Raw genomic sequence first — 23012 nt, forward strand, 5'->3', positions numbered from 1 at the left:
GGCCATTTTTGGACTGCAGTGCTTCATGCTGTGCAAGGGCGGGAGGCAGGGTCTCGCAGGCTCTGCAAGGGGGGGTCAGAGTCTTAGGAGCTCTGCAAAGTGGGGGGGGGGGGGGGTCAGGGTCCCAGGGGCTCTGCAAGGGGGTGCTTGGGTTTGGGTGGCTGTATCGCGTGAACAATCTGTTGGATGAGAGGGTTGGCCATCAGCAAGGGTGTGGAGTCTGCTGGGAGAAGTAGCAAAACCTCTGTTGCCAAGGCAGGGTCATCTCTGCATTGACAGCACTCTGTAGATCCACTGGTCAGCTGGTATGGGTCTCAAGACACCCTGTCTTTTTGGACCCCTATGGCATGATGCGATAGAGTGAGGGCCAGGAGGCAGCTACACCTGCCCGTGAAGCTCCATGATGAGAGCAGCAGCAGCTGGCCATGCCAAGAAGGGCCGACCAGCACCAGAGAGGATACTGGACCTGACTCAGCTACCTCCAAATATCCAAACAGTATTGTCAGCGAAGACTACGGCTCTCCAAGGAGGCTGTTACTGGCTTATGTACCATCCTGCAAGATGAGTTGTGACCTATGGGATTTGGGGGTCACCTTATGCCAGGGGCCCTGAAGATCACAGTGGCACTAAACTTTTACACGTCTGGAACAGTCCAGGGATCCACCAGGGACATGTGTGCAATATCTGCAAAATCTAGCACTACTGAGGGGGGAGGCCTTGCATGACGATGAAATGACTGAGCGTCACTCCTCCACCGATGAGGAGGATGCGGAGGAGGGAGATGAACAAGCAGTACTGGAAGTTGAAGGCCTTACACCGGAGGCCAGGCAGATTGAGCAACGTGCCAAGGAGGCAAGAGAGAATCTCAATTACCTGCTTCCAGCCACCCTGATGTTCACTCACAGAGAAACCTGTCCATCATTTGCAAGGCACAAGTCAGGAGTGTGATGGACTACTCTCCACTTGCCTGGATGAATGCAGCTCCAACAACACTCAGGAAGCTCAACACCATCCAGAACAAAGCAGCCTGCTTGTTCGGCACCCCATCCACGTCCCTAAACATTCACTCCCTCCATCACCAACGCACAGTAGCAGCAGTGTTGTACCACATACAAGATGTACTGCAGCAACTCACCACACCTCCTTCCACAGGATCTTCCAAACCTGCAATCTCTGCTATCTAGAAGGGCAAGGGCAGCAGATGCATGGGAACACCACCACCTACAAGTTCCACTCCATGACACACACCATCCTAACCTGGAGTTATATCGCCGTTCCTTCACTGTTGCTGGATGAAAATCCTGGAACTCCCTCTGGAACAGCACTGTGGGTGTATGTGCACCAGATGGCCTGCAGCGGTTGAAGAAGGCAGCTCACCACCACCTTCTCGAGGGCAATTAGAGATGAGCAACATAGGCTGGGCTTACTAGCGACACCCACATCCCATGGAAGGAATTTTTTAAAAAAAGAAACCAATAAAGGCAGACCTCAATGCATGCAGTCTGTTGCCTTCTTCCCAGCTCAAACACAAGCTAGTGCCCATGGGAGATCACATTTAAATGTGTTTGCATTGGCATTCCACTGCAGGGGAAGGGTGAAGTTAACAGCTCACGATTAAAGCATAATAGAATAATCACTTTTACACAATGATCATGAATGGCTTGACCAAAAGAACTTTATATTACACAGCACATGTCAGATGTCAAACACCCGTGAACCCTGTGTAGCTAGGTGCTTTCCTTTATACATTTTTGATTGTTTCGATGGGTTGTGAACCCAGCAACGGCAGCTGGACTGGAGCCAGGCTGCTGATCAGGCTGTCCCTTGGCCTGTGATGACTTCAGCGGCTGTCCTCTGGCTGCCTGAGGCCTGGAAGGCCCTGGCTGCCTGAGGGTGTCCTACACTGATGCAGGACTCTCCTGAGGTGTTGCATCTGCTGGAGCTGGGTTCACTGGCGGAGGGGCTGAGGAGCGAGTGTCCACACTCCGAGCCCCCAGCTCTGGAGGCCAGTCTCTCTTCTTCCCTTTCAAGGCTGACTTGACCGTCCCTGCTCACCAGAGAAGGGCGAGGAGCTGGAGAAGACTCCAAGCACCTTGTCCTTCTCTCGCCTTGCCACTGCTGCGTCGTGCTCATGGCCAAAGTGATAGTGTGCATGTCTGCGGGCATCTACAGGATCTGACTCTCCATGAGGGTCGCCAACCTCTCAATGGAGGGAGCCATGCGCTCACATGCCTGAGGCATGGCAGCACTCATACCATGGATGGGCTCCTCAATCAACTGCTAATGGCCACACATTACCTCTGGTATCTCTGCCAGATGTTGCCTTACCCCTCTCTGCAACTTCAGCACACCCTATGCTGTTGACACCGGAGGCCTGGGGCTCAGCATGGGCCTGACCACCCACAGTCCTCTGACTATCAGAGGCTTCGGCTGTCTCAGCCTCAACCAGCTGCTTAGGCGCGAGTGCAGTGCTCTCACTAGCTTGTGACCCTGATTCTACAGCTGAGCGGAAACCCATTAAGGTGAAAGTATCTGCGCTGTTGGAAGGTGCAGGAGAGTCATGCATCCTCTGCGTGCTCCTCCTCCTCAAAGGTGGACTGCTGTCCCCCTTCTGCTGGAGTTTCCTGCAGTCACCGACCTGCATGAGAGAACAAAGAAATGTGTTAGTCTGTGCAGATCTTGGCATGCCAACCATATGTGATGTGGGTCTCTAGAAGTGAACTGTATATCGATTGAATCCAATCCTCACACTTCAGTGCGCAGACTTCAGTCTCGCCATATGACATGGTACGGCCGCCCTGTGTCCCTGCAAATTCGAACGCCTCTTCCTCGGCTGCGGTGAGAAGCTGGAGATCTGGAATGCCTCTGCCTGTTGGTGTTGTCTCCCTCCTGTTGTGGGCCCTCTTGTCTTGTAAGAGGTAAGATGGAGGTAGTCATACTTCAGGGAGATCAATATGACAGTTCTGCTAGTGTCAGCCCTTCGTCTCCTACTGGGGTATCACATATAATTCATGCTGCCATCCGCTGTCAGGGGAGTTAAATGGGGTGAGCTGTGAAAGGAGGAGACTTGTGGCTAAGATGAAGCCATGCATCTGTCAGGATGAGGTGATCCCTTCCACCCTCTGCTACTGCCTTGGTACTTTTCCCATGCTCTGCATCCTCCTGCATAGCCACTTAAGCACTTACCTTGGCAGAATGCAGGAGGTCATTGACCCTCTTGCAGCAGTGTACCCAGTTCCTGGGAGTGACCCCATGGCTGCTAACCTCCTCAGCCATCTCCATCCAGGCTTGCTTGGTCAGGCGGGAGGACCTCTTCTTGCCATTGCTGGAGAAGAGAACTTCTTGCCTTTCCCTTGCTGCCTGGAGTGGAATCTGGAGAGAGGCATCACTAAAATGTGGGATCACCCTGTGTCTTGGTTCGGCCATTCCGTGGGGTCCACCTCAGGGCGTTGGTTAGTCGAGGAGTCACTCCAACACTGGTTTCAGCAGTGAATCGGAAACAGCAAATGACTCTAAGGCAGTAATGAAAGCAGGGTGGCAGTGCTTGAAATATGGCGCCAGCAACTGCTCTGGCATCATCTTAAACCATAATTGGCGTCTCGCCTCCTGCCCCCTCCGCATAATTGGGAGGGCCCCATGCCTCCGCTATACAAAATGACCAGCACTGCATAATTGTGATGGGGTGGCCGCCCAGGTGACAAATGGGAATGGTACCCATCTCTGGGTTCACTAAATCCAGCCCAAGGAGTGCATCTAATAAAGGTATTGCTTTAATACTGGCATATTTCAATGACACAGATATGAAATTAGTTTGGTAAGTGCCAGTAGCAAAAAGTCAGAAATTACTGGATGAGGTAAGAGAATAACCGATTGTAGTGACTGGATTTGAGACTGTACTTGAGCTAATATTGATTAATAATAAAATTGTGCTTTCAGGAGTTGAAGTGGGGAGCATCTGAGGGACAGTCATCATTGTCATTCGGCTCAGAATAAGGAAAGGAAAAGAAAAGAGTAGCATTACCATTGGATCATTGAACTTGTGAAGGACATTTTAGAAGAATGTGCACAGAGATAAGAGGAGAATGGGGAAGGATTGTAAAAGAGGATGGATTGGCAGCTACATTATTTTGTTTGCGGGATGTGAGCCTAGCATCCCTAATTACCCTTGAGAAAGTAGTGGTGAGCTGCCTTCTTGAACCGCTGCAGTTCATGTGGTGTAAGCACACCCACAGTGCTGTTAGAGAGGGTATTCCAGGATTTTGACACAGTGACAGTGAAGGAACGGTGATATAGTTCCAAGTCAGGATGATGTATGACTTGAAAGGGAACATGCAGGTGGTGGTGGTCTCATGTGTCTGCTGTCCTTCTAGTTGATAGAGGTTGTGGGTTTACATAGAACAAACTGGAAGATGATAATTGATAGTGCGATGGCATATATAACCAGGAGTTGTAGGAAGAATAGTGGGTGATGAAGACAGGCCTGAATAATTGGGAAGATAATTAAAACCTTTAGTGATAAAGTGAATGTATTCAATTCATATGAAGTTGCCTCCAACAATTAAGAACCATGCGAGAAAAATCTTAGAAATTGCAAAAGAAACATTCTTAATGGCTAAGTAGGCATAGGAATTTAAAATTGTTTGAAAAATTAAGACATAGTAAGACATTTTTGAGTACATTGGGGGAGAAAAGGGAAAAAAATCACAAACTGAGGGAAATCATTGAAGATATGGACATAATTTAAAAATTGAGTTGACTTCTATATTTCCATGGGATGGACATATTTATGGAGGCTGTAACTAAGTGGGTATTCAAAGATAGAATGAGAGGTGAAATAAAATTAGCATCATTGCAGAGTTGATTTGTTGATTCTTGAAGAAAATCTCAGTGAATAAAGTACCTCAGCTGGAAAAGATTCATCCTTGAGTTCTTAGGGAACGCCAGAGGTGAGCCTGTGACAAGTAGGAACATAGGAGCAGGAGCAGGCCATTCAGCCCATCGAACCTGCCCCACCATTCAATATGATCATGGTTGATCTTCCACTTCAAGGCCTTTTCCCACACAATCCTCATATCCCTTTATGTCATTTATATTTAGAAATCTGTCAATCTCTGCTTTATACATACTCAATGACTGAGCTTCTACAGCCCTCTGGGGCTAGAGAATTCCAAAGATTCACAACCCTCTGAGTAAAGAAATGTCTCCTTATTGCTGTCCTAAGTGGCTTCCCCCTTATTTTGAAATTGGGTCCCCTAGTTCTAGACTCCCCAACCAGGGGAAACATCTGAGCTGCATCTACCCTGTCTCTCCCTTTAAGTATTTTGTCAATTTCAATGAAATCACCTTTCATTCTTCAAAACTCTGGAGGATACAGGCCCAGTTTCCCCAAACTCTCTTCATAGGACAGTCCCGCCATCCCGGGAACAAGTCTGGTGAACCTTTGTTGCACTCCCTCTATTGCAATAATATCCTTCCTAAAGTAAGGGGACCAAAACTGCACACAGTACTCCAGGTGTGGTCTAACCAAGGTTCTATACAATTGAAACAAGACTTCACTACTCCTGTATTCAAATCCTCTTGCAATAAAGGCTAACATACCATTAACCTTCTTAATTCCTTGCTGCACCTGCATGTTTGTTTTCAGTGACTTATTGACGAGGACACCCAGGTCCCTTTGCACATTTACACTTTCTAATCTCTTACCATTTAAGAAATACTCTGCATATCTATTCCTCGTACCAAAGTGGATAACCACACATTTTTCCACATTATATTCCATCTGCCACATTCTTTCCCACTCACTAAGTCTGTCTAAATCCCCTTGAAGCTGCTTTGCATCTTCCTTGCAACACACATTCCCACCTAGTTTTGTGTCATCTGCAAACATTTGGTCCCCACGTCCAAATCATTGATATATATTGTGAACTGCTGCGGACCAAGCACTAATCCCTGCAGTACCCCACTAGTCACAGCCTGCCGACATGAAAATGACCCGTTTATTACTACTGTCTGCTTTCAGCCTGTTAACTAATCCTTAATCCATGCCAGTATATTACCTCCTATCCCATGTGCTTTAATTTTGCTAACCAACCTCCTGTAGGGGACTTTATCAAAAGCCTTCTGAAAATCCAAGTATACCACGTCCACCAACTCCCCTTTATCAATTCTGTTAGTAACCTCCTCAAAATACACCAACAGGTTCGTCAAACATGATTTCCCATTCATCAATCCGTGTTGACTATGCCCAATCAGATCATTATTATCCAAGTGGCCATTTATCACATCCTTTAGAATAGATTCTAGCATTTTCCCAACGACTGATGTAAGGTTAACAGGTCTGTAATTCCCTGTTTTCTTTCTCCCTCCCTTCTTAATAGCGGGGTGACATTTGCAACCTTCCAATTTGCAGGAACAGCTCCAGAATTTATAGAATTTTGGAAGATGATCACCAATGCATCCATTATCTCCATCAGGTCCTGGGGACTTATCAACCTTCAGCCCCATTAATTTCTCCAATACAACCTTCTTACTAATACTAATTTCCTTCAATTCCTCATTCCCCTCAATCCCTTGGATCTCTAATTCTGGGAGCTTTCTTGTATCTTCCTCAGTGAAGACAGACAGAAAATAATCATTTAGCTTCTCTGCCATTTCTCTATTTCCTGACTCTGCCTGTAATTGACCCACATTTGTCTTAGCCAAACCTTTCCTTTCTATGTACCTATAAAAGGTTTTTATGTCTGTTTTTTTATTTTTTGCTCATTTACATTCATACTTTATTCTTCCTTTCTTTATCAGTTTCTTCGTCCTTCTTTGCTATATTCTGAAATCCTCCCAATCCTCAGGTTTACTACTATTTCTGGCAACTTTATAGGCTTTTTCTTTTAATCTTATACAATCCTTAACTTCCTTTGTTATCCACGGTTGACTGCCTTTACTTTTGGGATTTTGGCGTTTTTTGGGTATTTGTGCCGAAATATATAGAGTTTCCTTAGATAGGTAGTTGTACCAAAGGACTAGAGAATGGCATTTGCAGTTCCCTTATTTAAAAAAAAAAGGGTTCAAGGTGTGATGCAAGGAATTTTGACCAATGTCTTCAGTACCAGAGGACATTCTAAAATTGATTATCAAGAACAAGATAGCATAACATTTAGGGAGAAATAAACGAATAAAAGTTGGCATGAATTTACAAAAGGAACAGCAAGATTTACAAATTCAATATAATATTTTGATAAAGTAATTAAGAATCTAGATAGAGATGGAACAATAGATTGATTCACTTGGATTTTAGTAAAGTTTTTGATAAGGAATTTTCTGGAAAATCAGTTGGGATAATGAGCAGGTCCAATACTGGCAGTGACATGATTGAAGTGGGATATTCTGCCACTAAATAGAGTATTGGTCAATCTGCACCTGGATTATTGTATGCAGTCCTGGAACCTTCACTACAGGAATGGTAGAGCTGAGTTGGAAGATATGCAGAGAAAAGCTCCTGCAATAATTCGGAGAGTAGAGAATATTACATATGAGGGCAGACTCAAAAACAAGGGGCTGAATTCAGTGCTGGCAGCAGAGGTCCCGCCGCCAGACCCAAACGCAGGGGTGGCAGGGCAAGGGCAACCCCGCTTCAGTGGCCAGCGGGACCTGAGGCCACATTTTGTCAGCGGCAACCAATTCCTGCCTGCCCCCAAGAACTGCCGGCTAGTCAGAGGCCCAGCAGGTCAGCAGCCTCAGCCATGCCACTGGGAGTGGTGGCCACTGTTGGGGCTGCACCTGGAGGAAGTGCACACATTGATGGACGTGTGCCCTTACAACCAGCTAAGTGAGATCTGGGGACACCAAGGCCAGTCAGGCAGGCCCCAGTGAAGGGACTGGGGGGTTTGGTGAGGGCAGACGGCACAGGTTGTCATGTGGGTAGCCTTTGCTGCCGGGTCTGGGCCGCCCTCCGTGGGCCAAAGAGTGCCTGGAAAGGAGCGCCCACTGGACAGCCGCCAGGGTTTACCTGCCGGTCTCCCCAGCGGACGTGGGAAGAGGCCCTTAAATGACCACTTAAGTGGTTGAATTGAGCTGTAGGCGGGAGGTCTGTTCGCCACCTTCCCCGTCGCTGGAAAAATGGCATGGCGGCTGAAAGAAGACGGGCATGCCACCATCTGCTTTTGCATGGCATTTTACAGGGCCTTCCAGTATCCAAATTTAAGAGGCTGGGTGATGTAGAGAATTTGATACAGGGTAGCAGAACAGGAGGATATAAGTACAAACCGGAATAGGAGTTGATCTAAGTAAGAAAGCATTACTTCACTGAGAAGGTGAAAACACCAACTTAAAGACTAGCTCACTAAGTGAGGTTCCAGAGCAAGTAAGTTAAATCTTCAAGGTCAAATTAGACAAGTATCTCGAAGAGAAGTACATTATTGGTTACAACTACTGGACAGCAAGAAGGCAGACTAGATGGAACTGTGCTTTTTTCTGATTTTGAGATTTTCTGTGTTTCTCTGTGGAATGCTGCAGTTTTTAAAAAAAACAGTTTTGGGCAGTTTTTTACAGCACAAAACATTGTTAGCTTATCTCCTTTAACAGTTATTGCATTTTTGTATCTGAACAGGAACTTGTGTTCCAATAATAAAGAACAGTGATGTTGTACATTTACTGATAAGTGGAGGGATTTTGCTTTTTAGTCTTAAGTTGTGCTTCAACACGTTTCATGTTGAATTAAATGGTACTGTCCTTCGAAGGCTATTGCCAGGGAAACTGAAGGATTGTAAATCTTTGCTGTATATCATTGTTGAGAACTGGTTTTGTAGTTGGGCTTGGGCTGAATCACTTGTTACGCCAAAGTGTTTTGTTGAATGATAATTTTCTTTAATTCACTGACTGCAGACCTGAATTTATATATTTTTTAAAAAGACATTTTTTAAAAGACAAGTTGCCAGTGAAGTCATCCTTTCAGCTTAAGAAGATCATCTAGTTTGCTACACCATATCCTACATTGCAAAGGACTGTGAGGAGAGAGATGAAATGTCTGCTCCGTCCCCAGCAAGAACCAAGACCCAGGAAGTTTAAAACAACTGCTTGTTCTTTTCAGCAAGCAGAAAAATACGGCTGTCATGTTTGAATGACTGTGACTGTCATGTGACGAGCCCCTCCCCATCTGTGGTTTTAAGTTGGCGTTTTCTCTGCAGCAGAGGAGAAGCAACCAGACTCCTGGACTCTGACATGCACAGACCCTAAGTGGGGGGTCCTTCTCTCTCTCCGTTCCAGCTTGAAAGCTTTCAAATCCTGCTTGTTGACTGACCACCTTTGCATACTCCAGCTACAATCCGAAAACTTGTTGGAGGAAATCATCCGCATCGCTATCTCCAAGAGACTCATCGAACCAGACATCTACCTGTTCAAATTAAAAGTCTCAGGACCACTGAATTCAGCTAGAAGGGAGCCAAATCACCGATCTCCACAGACTGTATATCTTTTATTCTATGGACTTTAACTCAGCGAATCTACCTTTCCCCATTCTGTAACCATTCTTGTGTTTTTTGTAAAGCTCTATTGTGTGTGTGAGAATGAAAGTTGGTGTGTTGTTTATTATTTTATTAGTTCGGTTTAAGTACAATGAAGTTAACCTCTTTCTTTGTTAACTAAAGAAAACCTGTGTGATTACTTACTTGCTATGATCATACCAAGTAGGTAATCAAACACCTACTGAATTGGCCAAAAGATCCACTTTAAGAAAGAATCAAACCTGTTATGGTCTAACAAGGAGAGGGAAAAGAGGGAAGCCCTTCGACTCCTCCTCATTGACCGTAACACACTGTAATTAGTGAAAAGTACATACGTGAGTAGATGACTTAATTATTCTTTTACAAAACTGAATGTTCATGAAAATATTTTACTGATGCAGGAAACGTATATAGATTTATTTTTGGTTTATTATTCTGAATATTCTCCCCTTGTCTCATACAATATGCCCTGGGTGAGAAAGTGGCCAGGTGGCTATTACCAATGACAATCCATAACTGGTCACGAAAAAGATCCTGAGAGTGCAGTGAAGTGACTTTACTTTTCATTGTTTTTTCTTTTCCGCATCTGGCTTCCATGGCACATCAGTTTGGAGTACCAACACTGTGCTACCAGGGAACTATGTTATAGTGCTGTGCTAACAACAGAAGTTGTCTTGTAATGTTCGTAAACTTATTTGAATCTTGAGTATAGCTAAAGACTAAAAAAATTGAATATTTAAAAAATGCTTTCTCTTACTATTGTGGAGGGTTAGGAGGGATTGGCAATTTCAGCCTTGCATTGTTCACCCCCATGTATTGGTGTCAGCCACAGCTCACTGGTAGCACCTGCAACTCTGAGCTTAAAGGTTGTGGTTCAAGTCCCACTCCAGAGATTTAAGCACATGATCTAGGCTGACACCTTGTTGCAGTACTGAGGAAGTGCTGTACTGTCGGCTGTGTCCACTTTCAGATGAGACCTAAAACCAAATCCTTGTCTTCTCTCTCAGATGGATGCAAAAGATCCCATAACATTTTTTGAAGAGCAGGAGAGTTCCCTACCCAATAATTGTCCTTCAACAAGCATCACTTAAAAAAGATTATCTTCCATATAATTGTTTGTTTTGGGATCTTGCTATGCATAAATTATCTGTCAGGGTTTCTGCCATTACAACAGTGACTGCACTTCAAATAGTACTTAATTGGCTGAAGTGAAGAAAAGCACTACATAAATCACAGAATCACGGAATTGTTACAGAGCAGAAGGAGGCCATTCGGCCCATCGTGTCTGCACTGGCTCTCCAAAAGAGCAATTCACTCAGTTCCATTCCCCCGCCTCTCCCCGTAACCCTGCACATTCTTCCTTTTCATGAAACAGTCTAATGCCCTTTTGAATGCTTCAGTTGGACCTGCCTCCACCACACTCTCAGGCACTGCATTCCAGACCTTAACCACTCTCTGCGTGAAAAAGATTTTCCTCATGCCACTTTTGCTTCTCTTACCAAATACTTTAAATCTGTGCCCTCTCGTTCTCGAGCCTTTCACGAGTGGAAACTGTTTCTCTCTATCTACTCTGTCCAAACCCCTCATGATTTTGAATACCTTTATCAAATCACCTCTCAGCCTTCTCTTCAACATAACTTCCTTGCTGTTGTACTCTATGCCCCTATTAATAAAGCCCAGGATACTGTATGCTTTATAACCGCTCTCTCAACCTGTCCGACCACCTTCAATGACTTATGCACACGGACGGCCAGGTCCCTCTGCTCCTGCACCCCCTTTAGAATTGTACCCTTTATTTTGTATTGTCTCTCCATGTTCTTTCTACAAAAATGAATCACTTCACATTTCTCTGCATTGAATTTCATCTGTCATCTGTCTACCCATTCCACCAACTTGTCTGTATCCTTTTGGAGTTCTACACGATCCTCCTCACAGTTCACACTGCTTCCAAGTTTGGTATCATCTGCAAACTTTGACATTGTACCTGTACATCAAAGGTCTAGGTCATGAATATATATCAGGAAAAGCAAGGATCCCAACACTGGCCCCCGGAGTACTCTACTACAAACCTTCCTGCAGCCCGAAAAACATCCATTAATAACTACTCTGCTTCCTGTCACTCAGCCAATTCCATATTCATGTTGCTACTGTCCCTTTTATTCCATAATCTATAAGTTTGCTCTAGGTGTGTTGTGTGGCACTGTATCAAATGTCTTTTGAAAGTCCATGCACACCACATCTACTTCATTGCCCTCATCAACTCTCTCTGTTACCTCCTCAAAAAGCTCCAGCAAGTTAGTTAAACATGATTTTCCCTCAAGAAATCAATGGTGGCTTTCCTTAGTTAACCCACATTTGTCCATGTGACTATTAATTATGTCCTGAATTATTTTTTCGAGAAGTTTTCCCATCACTGAAGTTAAACTGACTGGCCTGTAGTTGCTGGGTTTACCTTTGCACCCTTTTTTGAACAAGGGTGTAACATTTGCAATTCTCCAGTCCTCTGGCACCACCCCTGAGTCTAAGGAAGACTGAAAAATTATGGCCAGTGTCTCTGTGATTTCTACCCACACTTCCCTCAGTATCCTTGGATGCATCTCATCTGGCCCTGGTGCTTTATCCACTTTAGGCACAGACAGCCTATCTAATACATCCTTTTTATCAATTTTAAACCCTTCTAGTGTCGGAATTACCTCCACTTCCACCATTACCTAGGTTGCATCTTCTTCCTTGGTAAAGACGGATAAAAAGTATTCATTTAATACCTCAGCTATGCCCTCTGCCTCCGTGTGTAAATCCCCTTTATGGTCCCTAATTAGAAACGTAGAAAAATAGGAGCAGGAGTAGGCCATTCGGCCCTTCGAGCCTGCTCCGCCATTCAATACGATCATGGCTGATCATCCAAACTCAGTACCCTGTTCCCGCTTTCTCCCAATATCCCTTGACCCCATTAGCCCTAAAAACTATATCTAACTCTTTCTTGAATATATTTAATGATTTGGCCTCAACTGCTTTCCGTGGTAGAGAATTTCACAGGTTCACCACTCTCTGGGTGAAGAAATCTCTCCTCATCTCAGTCCTAAATGGCTTACCCCTTATCCTTAGACTGTGACCCCTGGTCCTGGACTCCTCCGCCATCGGGAACATCCTGCATCTAGTCTGTCCAGTCCTGTTAGAATTTTGTAGGTTTCTATGAGATCCTCTCTCATTCTTCTAAACTCTAGCAAATACAAGCCTAATTGACCCAATTTCTCTTCATACGTCAGTTCTGCCATCCCAGGAATCAGTCTGGTGAACCTTCGCTGCACTCTCTCCATAGCAAGAACAGCCTTCCTCAGATAAGGAGACCAAAACTGCACACAGTACTCAAGGTGTGGTCTCACCGAGGCCTTGTATAATTGCATCTCTGTATAATTGCTAGCCATGTATAAGACATCCTTGCTCCTGTACTCGAATTCTCTCACTATGAAGGCCAACATACCATTTGCCTTCTTAACGGCCTGCTGCACCTGCACGCTTACTTTCAGCAACTGGTGCACAAGGACACCCAGGTCTCGCTGCACCTCCCCCTTTCCCAATCTATCACTGTTCAGATAATAATCTGCCTTCCTGTTTTTGCCTCCAAAGTGGATAACTTCACATTATCCACATTATACTGCATCTGCCATATATTTGCAACTCACTCAACCTGTCCAAATCACACTGGAGCTTCTCAACATCCTCCTCACAGCTCACACTCCCACCCAGTTTTGTGTCGTCTGCAAACAGTGGCGCAGTGGGGGGCGGCACAGTGGCGCAGTGGTTAGCACCGCAGCCTCACAGCTCCAGTGACCCGGGTTCAATTCTGGGTACTGCCTGTGTGGAGTTTGCAAGTTCTCCCTGTGTCTGCGTGGGTTTTCTCCGGGTGCTCCGGTTTCCTCCCACATGCCAAAGACTTGTTGGTTGATAGGTTAATTGGCCATTATAAATTGCCCCTAGTATAGGTAGGTGTTAGGGAAATATAGGGACAGGTGGGGATGTGGTAGGAATATGGAATTAGTGTAGGATTAGTATAAATGGGTGGCTGATGGTCGGCACAGACTCGGTGGGCCGAAGGGCCTGTTTCGGTGCTGTATCTCGAAACTAAACTAAACTTAATTCCCTCATCTATATCATTAATATATATTGTGAATATCTGGGGTCCTAGCACTGATCCCTGTGGTACCCCACTAGTCAGTGCCTACCATTCGGAAAAAGACCCGTTTATTCCTACTCTTTGTTGCCTGTCTGCCAACCAGTTCTCTATCCATGTCAATACCTTACCCCCAATCCCATGAGCTTTAATTTTGCATGCTAATCTCTTACGTGGACCTTATTGAAAGCCTTCTGAAAGTCCAAATACACCACATCCACTGATTCTCCCTTATCTATTCTAATAGTTACATCCTCAAAAAATTCCAGTATATTTGTCAAACATGATTTCCCTTTTGTAAATCCATGTTGACTTTGTTCCATCCTGGTCATTGTTTTCCAAGTGCTCTGCTATTGCATCTTTTATAATGGACTCCAGCATTTTCCCCACTACTGATGTCAGACTAATTGGTCTATAATTCCCTGTTTTCTCTCTACCTCCTTTTTTAAATAGTGGAGTTACATTAGCTACTCTCCAATCCATTAGAACAGTTCCAGAGTCTATAGAATTTTGAAAAATGACCTGCAATGCATCTACTATTTCTAGGGCCACTTCCTTAAGTACTCTGAGATTGGCCCCACTCCTCCTTTTACTATTTATATGTCTGTAGAAAACTTTGGGATTTCCTTTAATACAAGCTGCCAGTCTCTTTTCATGCTCTCTCTTTGCTTCTCTTATTTGCTTTTTCACTTCCCCTCTGGACCTTCTATATTCAACCTGGTTCTCAATAGTATTTTCTACCTGGCATTTGACATAAGTACACTTTTTCTTCTTTATCTTAATCTGTACTTCTTTTGTCATCCAGGGAGCTCTGGATTTGTTTGCCCCACCTTTTCCCTTCGAGGGAACATACCTTGACTGTGCCCAAACTATCTCTTCTTTGAAGGTAGCCTATTGTTCAGCTACCGGTTTTCCTGCCAACTTTTGACTCCAATTTATTCGCACCCACCTCCATTCTTACCCCATTGAAGTTGGCTTTTCCCCAGTTAATTGTTCTTACTCTGGATTGTTCTTTGTCCTTTTCCATAGTCAGCCTAAACCTTATGATACAATGATCACTGTCCCCTAAATGCTCTCCTATTGATGCTTGATCGACTTGGCCCACCTCATTCCCAAGATCCGGGTCTAGCAGTGCCTTCTTTCTTATTGGACTAGCAACATACTGCTATAGAAAATTTTACTGAACACACTCTAGGAACTCTTGCCCCTCACTGCACTTTACACTACTACTATCCCAGTCTATGTTTGGATAATTAAAGTCCCCCATTATAACTACCCTATAATTTTTGCACCTCTCTGTCATTTCCTTGCAAATTTTTCCTCTGTGTCTTTCTCACTAGCTGGTGGCCTATAGACAACATTGAGCAATGTAACTGCACCTTTTTCGTTCCTTAGCTCTAGCCAAATAGATTCTGCCCTCGACCCCTCTGGAACATCCTTTTTCTCCAGCGCTGCAATGCTCTCCTTAATCAATACCGCCATCCCTCCCCCTTTTTTCCCTTTCCTATCTTTCCTGAATGCCTTGTATCCAAGAATATTTAACACCCACTCCTGCTCTTCTTTGAGCCAGGTCTCTGTTATAGCCACATCATATTTGCACATGGCAATCTGCACCTGTACCTCACCAATCTTATTAACCACACTCCATGCATTCACATACATGCACATTTAACCCTGATTTAGACTATATTAATTTCTCCCTTACTCTGACCCCACCTAGTAACTTACTATTCCCTACTCTAGTGCTATCTCTCTTCCCCAGTATTCTGCTCACCTTGGTATTCCTTTAAGATATTTGCTCCTGGTTCTCACACCCCTGACAAGTCACCCGTTTTCCTTCCCTCCAATCTGAGCTCCCTCTCAGGTTCTCATCCCCCTGCCGATCTACTTTAAATCCTCCCCAACAGCACTAGCAAATCTCCCTGCAAGGATGTTAGACCCAATCCTGCTAAGATGCAACCCCTTATTCTTGTACAGGTCCCACCTGTCCCAGAACTGGTCCAAATGCCTCAGAAATCTGTTGATGTCCCTCCTACACCAGTTCTCCAGCCACTTGTTCAATCACCCCATTCTCCTATTCCTATGCTCACTCGCATGTGGGACTGGGAGTAATCCTGAGATATTGAGGTCCTGCTTTTTAATCTGTTTGCTAGCTTCCTAAAATCTGCTTTAAGGATCTCATCCCCCTTCCTACCTACATCATTGGTGCCAATATGGACCAGGACCTCTGACTGTTCACCCTCCCCCAGGAGAATGTCCTGCAGCCGCTCCGTGACATCCTTGACCCTGGCACCAGGGAGGCAACACACCATCCTGGAGTCCCATCTACAGCCGTAGAAATGCCTGTCTATTCCCCTAACTAACGAATCCCCATCACTACTGCTCTTCCTCTCCTCCTGTGCAGCTGAGCCACCTGTAGTGCCACAAACTTGGCTCTGACTGTACTCCTCTGAGGAATCATCACCCTCACCAGTATCCAAAATGGAAAACCGATTAGCAAGTGAGATCGTCTCAGGGGACTCCTGCACTACCTTCCTGGTTCTTTTAGACTGACTGGCAGTCACCCATTCCCTCTCTTCCTGCATGCTCCTAACCTGTGGTGTGACCAGCTCCCTGAACATGCTATCCACGTAGTTCTCTGCCTCGTGGATGCACCACAGTGACACCAGCCGCCGCTCGAGTTCTGAAATCCGGAGCTCACAGTTGTGCAGCCGGTGCCATGTCTATGTCACATGGTGCGTCCATGACTTCCCACATGCCACAGGCTGTACGTTCCACTCGGCCGAGCCACCCTGCCATGCCTTAACTTTACAGACTATTTATTATAAGTAGAATAGCTTACCAGTTACTGACCAACCAGCTCCTTCCATGGAACCAAAGCAAGAACCAAATACTGGAGGCCGAAAAAAGGAGCACCTCCTCCTCCCCCAGTCCACCACTCACCAAACTCGTATCTCCACACTCAGCTAGCAATCTGCACGCTGTTTGCGGGCTGCACCTAGACCTCTGTATTTATACTTTTTGAAGCTGCAATTGCAGCAACCAGATTGGACTGGTTAGCTACTTAACTAATAAGCTACTCTGCAGTAGAGCCTGTTAATCTCTGCCAAAGACTGGTAAAACTTTACTTTCTTCACCCTACTTTATCTAGAGGGTAAATTCCAGCTAAATGCTAACTGCAGATTCTTCTTTTTCTGTATATCCAGTCTTGATGTACACTTTTACTTGTAGTTGCACAGTGTGATTAAAGCAAATGTACATGAAAAAGCAGTACGAGTGTGATAATTAAAAAAGATATGTTTACAGCGCCAGTGTACTTTTTATTCTACCAAGATGGAGATCAGTGGACAAGTTTATTAATTTTCTGGTCTAATCCCAATTTTGCGAAATAGGACACAAAGTTCATTGCATATGTTGATTACAGCTTAATTATTCTTCATATTTTCAGCCACTTAGAGTTTAGCATTTAGATTTGCTGTGTATGCATGGGTTTATAGCACTTCTGCTCCTAAATGGCTCGCCAGTGAGAGTAATCATGTCAAAGATGTTATTCACCAAAAATGAAAAATGAAATCCAGTTTCAGTTTTGAATTTGTTGATAAATGGCATCTAATGTGGCCTTTTCCAAAACCAGCTTTGTATCACTATGTTGGTTACTGTGTTTAGTCACAACCATAATATCTCACCTATGTCAGTATAGAAAGTCAAAGATCTTTGCATTTCAACAAATGCGGCAATCAGCACCACTAAAATTTCAGCTTTTTGTCACTTGGGTGTAAATGATTTTGCTGAGCAATTAAGAAAAGCAGACATTTGGAGAGCAATGGTGTGGTTTTTAAGTGCATTCAATAAAGCAGGATGGTCCTCTGAGGAGGACTGTTCTGTCCTAATAAGCTTCTTCACAGTCTTTTAACAAATTGAAGAAAGGCTGAATGACAAAACAGAACTGACATTCACTCTCTACTTTCAATCACCCAAGTCTGTTTTCAATTTGAAAAGACAGTAAGCATTATGTGTCCATTATTGTTTAACTTTCGTCTGGAATAAAAATCTCTTTAACAGCCGGGTCTAAACCCTAGTGAAAATAGAAACAACTGAGACCTGTTAATGTTCTTTTAAAAAAAAAAATTCTGCAGGACTTAAAGAGATAGGTGCAACACCCAGCAAGTCCACCGGAACTATGATAACATCCAAATGAGCTATGGAAGCAATTATTTCATTGCAAGGCTCACTTCATGCAGCCATATAAATTTTTATTGGATGCCTGGTGTTCTTGCTGCTAAATAACTAATTTTGTCTTCAATTTGTTTGCAGGGGAGCATCTGCGAATATGTACACAAGGTTATACGTGCTGCACCTCAGAAATGGAGGACAAGCTGAGCCAGCAGAGCAAATTGGAGTTTGAAAACATGGTAGAAGAAACAAGTCACTTTCTGCGCACAACATTTGTTTCCAGGCATAAGAAGTTTGATGGTCAGTGTCTAATGTTGACATTTTTTTTTCACATCCTCTCGTGTTTGATACCTGCTGCACACTTTAGGGATTCTTACTCTTTGGTGTAAATTTTGAAAGGAAATTAGAAGCACGTCATGAATCGAACCTGCTGTATTTCTTTGTTATCCAATAATATGACGTGATTCCAGATCACAAGGTTGTATGAAGCAGAACATTGGCCGGAATTTTACGCCCCCCAAACGAGCAGACTGGTGATGGGGGGAGGGGGAGGGTTGCCAAAAATTGAGTGGGAAGTTGGGGGGGTGCAATTCCCAGCACCCTCTCCCCCCCCACTGCAAATGTACACAAGGCAGCAGTGGCCCAAACGGCCCGCCCACCCTACTGGTATTTTACCCTTCACTGGTGGGCAGCTGAGGTCTCAAAATGCCTGCCTAGTGACACCAGGCGGCCTTCTTGCGGGCTGGTGGGGGGCCCTTCCGATCAGGCACCCTGCGCCCGTCAGAGGGCTGCCCCCAAAGATCCAACCACCCCCAATGCACATCACCTCCCCGTCTCCACCCCCACCCCCACCCACCCTAACCGACCCCTCTTGCCACGCCGGGTCCCGAGTGATTGTCCCCGGTGGGCCCTAAAAAGTTACATTTTTTCCGGGGCCTCCAGGAGGTGGAAGTCCCGCCCAAGACCAATTAAAGGCCTGGGGAGCAAAAACATCTGATCTGGCACCTCAGGCCTGGTGGAGGCGGGCTCACCACCGACTTTTTGGCCGGTGGACAGGGCCTCCCATCCAGTGAAAAATTGTCTTTAAGGATTTTTTCTCTCACCTTTAAGTTGAGGCTAGGCTGTGTCTGGAAAAATGTACCCCACAAAGCAACCGTTTTCTGTTAATGAAAAAGATGTCACTCTGAACTACACTGTGCCTATTACAAAGGACATTAATAGTTGCCAGTGAATTACCAGACATTAATCCAATTGAAGGGTTTAAATGATGTTGTTAACTCCAAGGAAGAAACACAGTCTCTGCTAAACTGGATTAATATTTGTAATTCACTGATAGTCATGTTAGGCTAGATCTTGACTTTGTGCGATAGTGTACGATGGGTGAAAGCAATTTGGCAGCACATTTTACATCTTTCCCGATTTTTATTTTCATTGAAGTCAAGTTCTGACCTGAGTGGTTGACTCAAGTTATACTGTAGCTGCATGCTGTTCTTTGGCCAGGAAAAGCAGAGCACTGTGCAAGTGTGCTTATGAATAAGTGCTTTCAAAAATGTACAGAACTTACCAGTATCCAAATGCCAGTAAGATTTTAATTTAGTAATGCGTTATTGGGACAGTCAGATCTTTGTTAACATTGACATGACGAAACCTGAAGTTTGAGAAGTTACCAGGCAGCTGGAACAAAGCCAGAACATGTTTAACTACCTCTTGAAAGTGGATAAATTACCTGGCCCAGATGAAATGTACCCCAGGTTGCTAAGAGAAGCAAGGGACAAAAGAGCAGAGGCTCTGACCATCATTTTCCAATCCTGTCTGTCTACCGGCAGTGCTGAAAACCTAGAGGACTGTTAACGTTGTACTGTTGTTCAAAAAGGGAGGAAGGGATAGCCCAAGTACTTGCAGGCTCGCCAGCCTAACTTTGGTGGTGGGAAAATTATTGGAAAAATTCTGAGACAATTTAATTGGTCATTTAGCAAGGCATGGATTAATCAAGGATAGCCAGCGTGGATTTGTTAAGGGAAGGTCATGTCTGACCAACTTAATTGGGTTTTTTGAGGAGGTAACAAGTAGGGTTGAAGACGGGAACGTGTTTGATGTAGTTGACATGGATTTTCACAAGGCTTTTGACAAAAGTCCCACATGGCAGACTGGTCAGAAAATTAAAAGCTCATGGGGTCCAAGGGAAAGTGGCAAGTTAGATCCAAAATTGTCTCAGTGGCAAGAAGCAAAGGTTAATGGCCAACCGTTTATGTGACTGGACGGCTGCTTCCATTGGGCTTCCGCAGGGTTTGGTACTGGGTCCCTTGCTGTTCGTGGTAAATATCAATGATTTAGACTTAAATATAGGGGGCATGATTAAGAAATTTGCAGATGATATAAAATTGACCATGTGGCTGTTAGTGTGGAAGAAAGCTGTAGACTGCAGGAAGATATCAATGGACTGGTCAGGTTGTCAGAAAAGTAGTAAATGGAATTCAATTCGGAGGAGTGTGAGGTAGTGTATTTGGGGAGGGCAAACAAGGCTAGGGAACATGCAGTAAATGGTAGGATACTGAGAAGTGTAGAGGAACAAAGGGAGCTTGGAGTGCTTATCCACAGATCCTTGAAGGTGGCAGGACAGATAGATAATGTGGTTCAAAAGGCAAAGGAATACGTTCCATTATTCGTTGAAGCATAGACTATAAGAGGAGGGACGATATTCTAGAACTGATAAAACACTAGTTTAGCCATAGCTAGAGTACTGCGTACAGTTCTGGTCAATGCATTACAGGAAGGATGTGATCGCACCAGAGAGGACACAGAGGAGATTATGAGGATGTTGCCAGGAATGGAGAATTTTAGCTCTGAGGAAAGATTAAATCGGCTGGGGTTTTCATTGGTACAGAGGAGGCTGAGGAGTGATTTAATTAAGGTGTATAAAATTATGAGGTGCCTAGACAGAGTAGATCGGCAGGATCTATTTTTTATTTGTAGAGTGGTCAATAACAAGGGACTTAGATTTAAAGTAATAGGTAGATGGATGAAAGGGGAGTTGAGGAGACTTTCTTGATCGCAGAAGGCAGTGGGGATCTGGAACTCATTGCCTGAAGTGGTGGTGATAGAAGCAGAAATCTTCATCACATTTACTTGGATATGCACTTGAAGTTCCAAAACCAAGAGCTGGAAGGTGGGATTAGGCTGGATAATTCTTTTCGGCTGGCATGGTCACAATGGGCCAAACAGCCTCCTTTTCTGCTATAATTTTTTTCTGTTTTCTATGTTTCTAAATACAAAGATTAAAGTGCATTGCTTAACTGACATGTAAATCCTAGAGTTATGGTAATGCTGTTGTGAGATATACGATCATTTAAGCTGTTAACAGATGAAGAAATAGTAAGGTCTGGTGCTGACCCATTTCATGATGGTGAGAATCTATTCAGTGTTCTGACACAAGTGTCTTTAAGCATGTCAGTAACTGTCTTCCTTGCTGGTATGATGTAGCCGCCAAGTGGTGCAGCTGAAATCTCTTTATTCTTTTCTGAACAGTCTTGTTTTGTCTGCTTTGCTAAGGCGTTGAGAGCAGAGATAGATGATTGTTGAAAGTTCTAAAATGGGAGATGTACAATGTCTCTAATTGACAGCCCCTATCTGCACGTGAAATGGCATTGATGAACCCTTTACACCCACAAAGCAGTGTTTGAATGGAGAACAGTTTGTTCTTGTGTCCATTTAAATACCTAAACTACTGGTAGTTATGCTTAGATCAGCAGCTTCTAATCAACAGCATTGCTTTTTCTGAGGCCAGGAAAGCCACATAAAATCTTTCAAAAATCAGAAATCTCTTTCTTGACTATCTCCAGGTGTTTTTCAAGCTTCCTTATTGTATTGATAAGTTTATTGACACTTAAGTGTAAAGGGAGGATTTGGACCTTGTTGGATGTTTATTTGCACATTTGGGGTTATTATTAATTAATTTACTTATTTAGGGACTGCTGTAGCTATTCCCTCAGCTTCAGTGTTGTTGGAGGAACCTTCAGCTAAGTCTATATGTAATGAGTGGTAAAAGATGTACTGCTCCAATATCCTACCTGGAGCTGGTAGTAATCCTATAACTTGCTAATATTCACTCTAAAAGTGTAGCCTGAACGACCCTACACTGCACAAGGTGCAGTTAGGCTCCCCACTTGATGCCACTTTTAACAAGCTCAATCTTTCTCCCCATCTCCTTGGGCACTGGTTTGGACTCCAATTCCATGTGATGGTGACAAGTCTGAACTGGGAAGCACAGTCAGAGTTGATTTGTTCTTGAACTCTTCATGACAAAACAGCCAGTACAGACCAAACTGAACCAAACTGTGTGATTGCACAAGAGGCAGCAGGCTCGGTGTTTGGGACACGTTTCACAGAGCACATAGTGATAAACTCAGCTCAACGGAAACATTTCTAAACCACTCCCTGGGTTCAGACTCAATAAAGGAAAGTTTTCATAGAAATATCAAAATTACAGCACAGGAGGAGGCCATTCGTTAACTCCTGAAACCCCAGTCCTCCAAATATAAATATTTTTTTTATATTTCTCCTTTCCAAATATCCATCTATGTCCTTTGAAATTATGTTTGAGTCTCTAACCTCATGGGAAGATTCCCATAGTCTGATATCCATCAGTTCAAGAACTTTGCTACTCCCTTTTCCCTTGTTTCAGTGGAAATCTTTGGTTTCCATTTCCTAGTTTCCAATTCAGCCACCAATGAAAGTTATCTTTCCCTCTTTATCCTTAAGTTAAACCTTTATTGACTGCTCTTCCCTCAATGCCACTCCCGCTTACAACCTTGCTGCTGCTGCTCTATGAGAAATGCAGATACCAAGCCCACCCTTAACCATTTCCCCCCCTGCCACTTGCTTGAACCCCAATCCTGTTATAGTTAGTCCCCTTCTGTCCACGACCTCCCATTCCCTAATAGTCAATGAGCCCCCATTGCCTAATCTCAATCTCTCCACACACCCCTATTTTCCAGATGCCATCTGCTGCCAAGCCCCTATTCCCCAGTTTCCATTAAATTGTTAATGAAGCTGCATGCCTCAAATTTTAGCAGCCAATTTGATTTAATGGCCGTGGGATGGGTTTCCCATGTATCAGGCAACCCAGCAGCTGAAGGGAGGTGAGAAATGACAATTCAGCAGCTAAGTGCCTTTCC

The 23012-nt window shown here is 44.3% G+C and overlaps 1 protein-coding gene across 2 annotated transcripts in view; it reads left to right on the plus strand.

The window, feature by feature from the left end:
• Positions 1-23012, plus strand: part of LOC137371553 (glypican-6-like) — a 1268051-nt gene that overhangs the window by 314058 nt on the left and 930981 nt on the right. For both annotated transcript variants that reach the window (XM_068034367.1, XM_068034368.1), the window contains exon 2: positions 17980-18138. In XM_068034367.1, the coding sequence (XP_067890468.1) occupies positions 17980-18138 (159 nt within the window). The remainder of the gene's footprint in view (positions 1-17979; positions 18139-23012) is intronic.

Source organism: Heterodontus francisci, chromosome 6 (assembly GCF_036365525.1).
Source record: "Heterodontus francisci isolate sHetFra1 chromosome 6, sHetFra1.hap1, whole genome shotgun sequence".
Lineage (NCBI taxonomy): Eukaryota > Metazoa > Chordata > Chondrichthyes > Heterodontiformes > Heterodontidae > Heterodontus > Heterodontus francisci.